We start from the raw sequence: 9,007 nt of genomic DNA on the forward strand, positions 1-9,007 counted from the left end.
TCACTCTGGTCTCAAAAGTGGTTCCAATCTGGTTCCTTTGGTTCCCAGTCACTTCTTAAAATGTTAGACTCATTTCAAACTATTCTGAACTTGTTTTTAAACAGGTTTCAGTCGATTTCCACTCTGGTTTCAAATGCATGTGAGACTGGTTTCAGAATGATTTCAATCTGGTTTCTTTTAGTTCCCAGTCACTTCCTAACTAGATTCATCAAAAATGTTAGACTCATTTCAAACTATTCAGAACTTGTTTTTTAAACAGGTTTCAGTCGATTTCCACTCTGGTTTCAAATGCATGTGACACTGGTTTCAGAATTATTTCAATCTGGTTTCTTTGGTTCCCAGTCACTTCCTAATTGGATTCATTCAAAATGTTAGCCACATTTCAGACTATCCTGAATTGTTTCGTTTGTTTGTTTTAAATAAGTTTCAGTCGATTTCCACTCTGGTTTCAAATGCACGCTACACTGGTTTTCAGAATGATTCTAATCTGGTTCCAAGTCACTTCCGATTTGGATTCATTCAAAATGTTAAACACATTTCAAACTATTCTGAATTGTTTTGTTTGTTTGTTTTAAACAGGTTTCAGTCGATTTCCACTCTGGTTTCAAATGCACGTTACACTGGTTTTCAGAATGATTCTAATCTGGTTCCAAGTCACTTCCAAATTGGATTAATTCAAAATTTTAGACACATTTCAAACTATTCAGAATTGTTTTGTTTGTTTGTTTTAAACAAGTTTCAGTCGATTTCCACTCTGGTTTCAAATGCATGCTACACTGGTTTTCATAATGATTCTAATCTGGTTCCAAGTCACTTCCGATTTGGATTCATTCAAAATTTTAGACACATTTCAAACTATTATGAATTGTTTTGTTTGTTTGTTTTAAACAGGTTTCAGTCGATTTCCACTCTGGTTTCAAGTGCACGCTGCACTGGTTTTCAGAATGATTCCAATCTAGTTCCCGGTCACTTCCTCACTTGTTTTCACTTCCAATTTTATACAGATTTCAAACTGGTTCTACATTAGGGGAATGACTCCAATCTGATTCCTTTGATTTCCAGTCTGTGTTTCTTACTGTTTTGATTTGGATTTTTGTACTTTTAAAACTGGTTTCAGTCAGTTTTCACTCTGGTATCAATGATTGTTTTGGTTTCCAGACACTTTTCTCACATTTTACACCCATTACAACACAGTCCAGTACATTGGTTTGGTTTTATCCCAGGCTCTTCTCTTCTTTGTAATAGCGCACAGACTCCCCGACCCATGTAGAATTATTAAATATATAAAAATATTAATAATTGTAATTAAATTTGTAAATAATTTTTAAGTTATTAATTATTATTAATTTAATAATTAATAATAAATTCACATTAATAAAATTATTAAAAATACATAAATAATATTTATAATAGTATATACCAATAATACATAATAAATAAATATTAAGCAACCCCATGAGCGTTCAATAATCTTCATCCTTAATGTTGGTAACGACCACCAATATTATGGGATATAATAATGAAGTGTAAAAAGTTAAATGTTATTCAGGCACATCGTGTATTCTTCCACTCTGCATTAGGCAAACGCTCCATTCTTCTTCTTCTGTACACCGCACGTATTCACGCTGGAACTAATTCCGACGAGTCTAGTGTTTACAGACCAAAATTACGTTTTTAATGAATTTAGGGGAGCGTGTGCGGAACCACAAAACGTAACACCTGATAAACTTACTCCTCTTCGGTTCTCATTCTTAAATTCCCAACATTGCGACTAAACATGCGGCGCCATGTAATCACATGATCTACGTCGCCATGGTTACCACACAGACAGTTATGAGCAGGGTCACTTTTAATTCAAAATGAAAGTAATCCTGAATTAACCCCCTCACACACACACACACACACACAGTGCAGAGCAGAGGGGGATTAGACGATATCATAAAGGCAAAAAGATGTCAGATTAAAGATAAGAAGGCAGGCGAGGAATGAAAAGAAAATCTTCAATTCTATTAATCCCTGACGCGCACGCTCACGAGCACGGCGCCGACCTGACTGCGTGGACAACCCCCCCGTGAAAATGAAAGTCATATTTATTCGTTATTGAAATGACCACTTCCACACTGATTGATTGAGTGATTGTTACAACAAATCATACAGTGAATGTTTGTTTTGCTGAAAATGGACCAAACAATCCAAATCACCCCCTCTGTCGTCCCTCCCTCGGTCCCGACATAGAGAAGGTCACCTCCAAGAGGGACGACATTCATTCTGACGGTGGACGGAAAGGTCTTCACCCACAGGACACACACCCACGGCTTTCACGCTGACTTCAATGAAACACACACACAGTGAGGACATTTAGACAAAGTGTGGACAAACAGCCGCAATATATCCCGATACTTCGTTCCACGATACTGTATCCATATTAGAAAGTATGATATTGATATTTTTAGGCATTTATAATACACTGTATATGGTATTTATTCAAGTGCAGACACGGCAAAGGTTCATTTCTGATTTTAATTTAAAACACGAGTGAAACGTCCTCACACATTTTGGATTTGTACACAAAGTAGGGTGTGCAGAAATTTACAAAACTTTATTCAAAAAAACACACTGCTAACTGTTACATTTTGTTTTCATTTTGAAAAAGAAATTCCTGTTATTTCATACTTTGATTTGGGAAAACATTCTTGTTATGTTAGCTTTTAGTTTGAAAACATGTTTTTAATTAATAATAATTAATTAATAATATTACATGCAGCTTTTATTTTGGAAAACAGTGTTGGATTAACTTTTATTCTGAAAAAAACATTATTGCCTTTATTTTGAAAACACTCCCGTTATATTACACTTTTATTTTGGAAAAAACATTCTTGTTACGTTTGCTTTTATTTTGGAAAACACACCCGTTATCTTTATGATTTTGAATTAATATTTCATCTCTTTTATTTTGGAAACGATTCCTTATACATACGCTTACATTTTGGAAAAAAAGACGAACTCCCATTATATTACACTTTTATTTTGGTTCCTTTGGTTCCCAATCACTTCCTAATTGGATTCATTGAAAATGTTAGACACATTTCAAACTATTCTGAATTGTTTTGTGTGTTTGTTTTAAACAGGTTTCAGTCGATTTCCACTCTGGTTTCAAATGCATGCTACACTGGTTTTCAGAATGATTCTAATCTGGTTCCAAGTCACTTCCAAATTGGATTCATTCAAAATGTTAGACACATTTCAAACTATTATGAATTGTTTTGTTTGTTTGTTTTAAACAAGTTTCAGTCGATTTCCACTCTGGTTTCAAATGCACGCTACACTGGTTTTCAGAATGATTCTAATCTGGTTCCCAGCCACTTCCTAATTGGATTCATTCAAAATGTTAGACACATTTCAAAATATTATGAATTGTTTTGTGTGTTTGTTTTAAACAGGTTTCAGTCGATTTCCACTCCGGTTTTAAATGCATGCTACACTGGTTTTCAGAATGATTATAATCTGGTTCCTTTGGTTCCCACTCACTTTCTAATTGTATTCATTCAAAATGTTAGACACATTTCAAACTATTGTAAATTGGTTTGTTTGTTTGTTTGTTTTAAACAAGTTTCAGTCGATTTCCACTCTGGTTTCAAATGCATGCTACACTGGTTTTCAGAATGATTATAATCTAGTTCCAAGTCACTTCCGAATTGGATTCATTCAAAATGTTAGACAGACTTCAAACTATTATGAATTGTTTTGTGTGTTTGTTTTAAACAGGTTTCAGTCGATTTCCACTCTGGTTTCAAATGCACGCTACACTATTTTTCAGAATGATTCTAATACACATCATCTTGCCAATACACACCCCTACTAAAAGGTAACCAGTCAGACATAAAGCGAGGACAAAAATCACAGGGGGACGATATTTTGAAACACGGGAGATCATTTAGAAATGCAATGAAGACAAAAGAGGGACGTTTCAACACACAGCGAGGACACTTTAGTCATACAACTAAGTCCTTATGACACACCGAGGACATTCGGGCACAGTCAGACATAGGGAGGACACATGGTAAAGACATTTATGAGAACACCTGAACACACACACACACACGGTAAAGCCATTCACACGTAGTGAGCACATTTAAAACACACATCAAGGACATTTACACATTCAGTGAGAACATTTAAAACACACGGCGAGGACATTTAGACACACAATGGGGACATTGAGACACAGCGAGGACATTTGGATATACAGTAAGGACATTCAGATACAGAGTGAGGATATATGATGAGAAAGAATGTGAAGTAAAGGGACTGGGAAAGTGTGTGTGTGTGTGTGTGTCGCCTGGAGCTCCCCCGTGGGGTTCTACTAATGCAAACTTGCTGCGAGTCAGACCTGAGGGGCACTTAGACGCCCGGCGCTCGCCCCCCCCCCCCCACCTCACCTGTATTTGTGTGTCACACACACACACACACACACAATAATGACGATGATGTCACGTGTGTAACACTTTCACCTTTGATGACCTTTTATGTTCAATGCAAAAACACACACACACACACACACAGTATTGTCCTAATTTTAGTTAGCTAAAAGCTTCTGGCAGTGTGTGCACGTGTGTGTGTGTGTGCACGTGTGTACCCCGTTAGCCGGCAGCATTTTTTCAATAATTAGCATAATTATCATAATAGGAATCTCTGTAATCATATTATATTTCATATATGTTCATTCTAGGGCGGCACGGTGGTCGAGTGGTTAGCGCGCAGACGTCACAGCTCGGAGACCAGGGTTCAATTCCAATTCCTCTGCCATCTCTGTGTGGAGTTTGCATGTTCTCCAACGTGCCTGCGTGGGTTTTTTCCGGTTTCCTCCCACATTCCAAAAACATGCTAGGTTAATTAGCGACTCCAAATTGTCCATAGGTATGAATGTGGGTGTGAATGGTTGTTTGTCTATATGTGCCCTGTGATTGTATATAACAGTATAGTGTATAAAAATATTGTAAATAACAATATAACAGTCACTAAAGTCATCATACAGCAACTTCACACTCAAATATACAAACATGTACAAATATGAATATAAAAAAAACAACTCCTTAAAAGGACTCCAAATTGTCCATAGGTATGAATGTGAGTGTGAATGGTTGTTTGTCTATATGTGCCCTGTGATTGGCTGGCGACTGGTCCAGTGTGAACCCCACCGTTAACCCGAAGACGGCTGGGATAGGCTCCCTCCCACATTCCAAAAACATGCTAGGTTAATTAGCGACTCCAAATTGTCCATAGGTATGAATGTGAGTGTGAATGGTTGTTTGTCTATATGTGCCCAGTGATTGGCTGGCCATCAGCCTCTCATCCAAAGACAGCTGGGATAGGCTCCAGCAAAAAAAAACGGTAGAAAATGAATGAATATGTTCATTCTGCATGCATTCCTGTGCGTTGGAAAAAAAGAGGGACGAGAAAAGGGTCAAAGGTCACCAGGCCTTCAAACTCTGCTGAAGTCTTAACAAGTAAACAAGAAGCATCAAACCTGCTGAACACACAACATGCAGATTATACTGACAACACACACACACTAATCCACATCTCATTAGTTCTGTCTCTCTCATACACACACACACACACATACACACACACACACACATATAGATAGATGCGTATCTTCAAACAATAATCCTTTGAATATGATCTGGGATTTGGGCCACAACACTAATCAGACTGACATCTCAAAACAGGGATTAAAACACACACACACACACACACACACATGTGTAATCTTTTGAAGACATGCTGACTGTTTTAATAATCTCATGTTAAAAAAATGATTTGCTTACAGCCCGTTGTCATGGAGATGTAGCGTGAGGACATATAGACACGAAACGGGGACACTTGGACATTCAGGTGCAATGCAAGTCGTTTCTGATTGGGCAGCAACAGTAAGGAGGAGGAGCTTCTAACATTGATGATGTAGCGGTTCACATAGTGTGATTGACACATGTATTGTTTACAAATAAGGGTCACTTCCTGTTTGGAAACACACAGCAAGTTATCTTCCTAAGTCCACTTACAAGCAACAAGGGGCGGAGCTTATTCAACTGCAGTAACATGCAGCAAGTGCCTTCAAGACACACACACACACATACACACTTCGCAGCTTCCATCTCATCTCCCACGTTAAACAAAAGGAGCGTAAATCCGACCTCCTAATCCTCGCTGGTGTTGCGCACGCCGCGTCTCCAGGCGGCTATGTTAATCCCGCGGGCCCGCACTCGCAAGCTCAGTGTCGCCAAGGCCGCCCCGCCATTGTGCCAATGAAGGCTTGTTAAGACTTTGTGTTGATGTGTTTTTAATGCAATGCAACGCCACACTAAGCATGGAACGCCACGGAAAAAAAAAAAAAGAAGAGAGTGGTACTTCTCCGCCTAAATCACTTCAAAAGTGCACCATCGTTTTTTTTTTTAAATGTAGTTAACATCAGATACACACACACATACACACACATAGAGTGTGAGCTTCATTAAAATCCTGACGAGACAAAACAAAGAGCTGACCTGACTACACCTGCACACACACACACACACACATAAGCACACACACACACATGCACTCAAGGAGAAAAGGTAAAGTCCTGAATCAGCGACAGCCCGAACCTGGACACATCAGGTCACAAGGGAGTGTATACGTGTGTGTGTGTGCTGTATATTAAAGAATCGTGCTGCAGACTCAAATCGCACACCACTAAAAGAAGCCATCTTGCATGTCACATGACTTTGTTGTGTAGTGGTCTTCATCACATCAAGGAGCCACTTGGGCGGGATTAGCCTAGCTTAGCACAAATGGACGGTAGCCAAGCGTGGAGGACATTCGTCTTGCTTAGCATAAAAAACATGGAGGACGTTTCCCTTCACCTGAGCACAAACTCAGAAACACAGAGGACATTGTACAAACCATTGTATGCGTTGCGGGCACCAGTATCATTCAAGCATGAATATATTGAGTTCTTTATCATAAAAGAAGCTTAGTAGTGGTGTAGTGGTGTAGCGGCTAGGCTAATGTGCTCCATTTGTGATGTCCTCCTTGTTTTATGCTATGCTAAGCTATGCTAAGCTATGCTAATGTCATACCATCCATGATTTGATGAATAATCTCAATGCTAAGCTAGGCTAATGCCCTCCATGTAGTGTATTAAGCTTTAGTGGTGGGAAAAACTGTTTGTTTCAGTGAATCGGATCATTCTGGTTCATTCAGTAAAAAGATTCGTTCATTTCGGTCAATTGGTCGTTGGTCTGTGTTCTCCCCCTGTGCATAGAATTGTTCAGCTGTGTCGAGTCAGTCCGTTCACTCATGTTCACATTGCACTGTTGAGTCAGAACGAACAACACGTGATGACGAGTGGTGTGTCGGTCATGAACGAACGAGTCAAAAGAACTAGTTATTTTTTTGTGATCGGAATGAACAAGGTCACCGACAGTGTTGGTCAATAGTTGACTGAAAGACAGAGACCGAGAGATTGACCGACACAGTCGGTGACCTTGTTCATTCCGTTCACAAAAAAGAACCATTTCTTTTGACCCGTTCGTTCATAACCGACACACCACTAGTCATCACGTGTTGTTGCGCTGTTGAGTCAAAACGAACGTGAACATGAGTGAACGGACTGACTCGACACAGCTGAACGGGTCTATGCACAGTTGTAGATCACAGGATAATTGACCGAAATGAACGGATCTTTTTATTAAATGAACCAAAATGATCCGGTTCACTGAAACAAACAGTTTTTCCCACCACTAAAGCTTAATACACTACATGGAGGGCATTAGCCTAGCTTAGTATTGAAGATATTCGTCAAGTCATGGCGGATATGACATTAGCCTAGCTTAGCATAGCATAGCGCAAAACAAGAAGGACACCACCCTTGCTTTTCACAACAAATAGCGCACATTAGCCTAGCCTTTGCTTAGACAGCTGTGTCCCAAAACCAAGCAGACGATATCATTAGTATCGCTACATCAACACAATTATTAGAGCATGGCGGCCATCTTGGACTATGGACACTTTCATTTCATTCTCGGCTGCTTCCCTCTCTCACACGTATAAATAAACACACTCCGACACACACACACAGCTTCATTTATTGTCAAATGCCAACTAAACACTAATTAATTGATTGAAGTTATAATTGCTTGTTTTGCAACTTGATTGACGTGTTGGCAACGTCAATTGACAAGTGCCGAGACCTGCCCTGACAATTTAGACTTCCATTTTGTTGACCTTTGACCGCTAAAAGTGCTTCAAGAAAACCATACTACTTGTAATTGACTTAATTGATGTAATTAATCTATGAGTGACTTTTGGGGCAGGACGGTGAAAAGAAGAGGAGGAAGAGAAAAGAGAGGAGGAAAGGAAGGGAGGAGATTTTCCTGATGGAAACTTGGATACCGTCACTTAGACACACACGAACATGAATGTAGCGTTGACACCCCTCCTCTCCCAAAATCCTAAACCATGGCGACCTACCCCGCCAGACCGGGTTCCTGGAGAACCGGCTGCTAGTTCTGTGGTGGTGTTCTTACCTTTGAGGGCGGCCGTCATGTGTAAGGAGAGGAGCAGTAAAGTTGAAGCGTCCATGTTCTTCTCTTTCCTCTTCGGTTCTGTTCGGTCCGCAGCTGGAGGGGAAAAGTAGCGATCAACTCCTCCCGCACTTTTTTCCCCCCTTTTTAACTCCTCTTCTTCTTCTTTTTGTTTGTCCTCTCTTCTTCGAGCTTTTCTTCTTCTTTTTCTTCTCGTCTTCTCCTGTCCGACGCGCCGTCACTCATAGGCGCGTTCACGCTCTCCCTCACGTGCACGAATTTGTGGGTCTTTGCTCTCCTCTTTCTTTTTCCTGCCTATTGGGAGGGGGGCAAAAGCTGTGACGTCACGGGTGGGGGGTGAGAGACCTGGTGGTGGTGGGTGGAGGGGGCGTTATAAGGGGGGGGGCGAATGAGAAATGATGAGAATGACCAAAGAAAAT

The 9,007-nt window shown here is 40.0% G+C and overlaps 1 protein-coding gene across 9 annotated transcripts in view; it reads right to left on the minus strand.

Moving 5' to 3' along the window:
* The window catches only part of LOC131108577 (receptor-type tyrosine-protein phosphatase mu-like), a 44,852-nt gene extending 35,994 nt beyond the window's left edge, over positions 1-8,858 (minus strand). For all 9 annotated transcript variants that reach the window (XM_058059639.1, XM_058059640.1, XM_058059637.1 and 6 more), the window contains exon 1: positions 8,571-8,858. In XM_058059639.1, the coding sequence (XP_057915622.1) occupies positions 8,571-8,625 (55 nt within the window). In that variant the 5' untranslated portion in view covers positions 8,626-8,858. The remainder of the gene's footprint in view (positions 1-8,570) is intronic.
* Between the last annotated feature and the right edge of the window lie 149 nt (positions 8,859-9,007).

The sequence above is a fragment of the Doryrhamphus excisus genome, chromosome 21, assembly GCF_030265055.1.
Source record: "Doryrhamphus excisus isolate RoL2022-K1 chromosome 21, RoL_Dexc_1.0, whole genome shotgun sequence".
NCBI classification, from domain to species: domain Eukaryota; kingdom Metazoa; phylum Chordata; class Actinopteri; order Syngnathiformes; family Syngnathidae; genus Doryrhamphus; species Doryrhamphus excisus.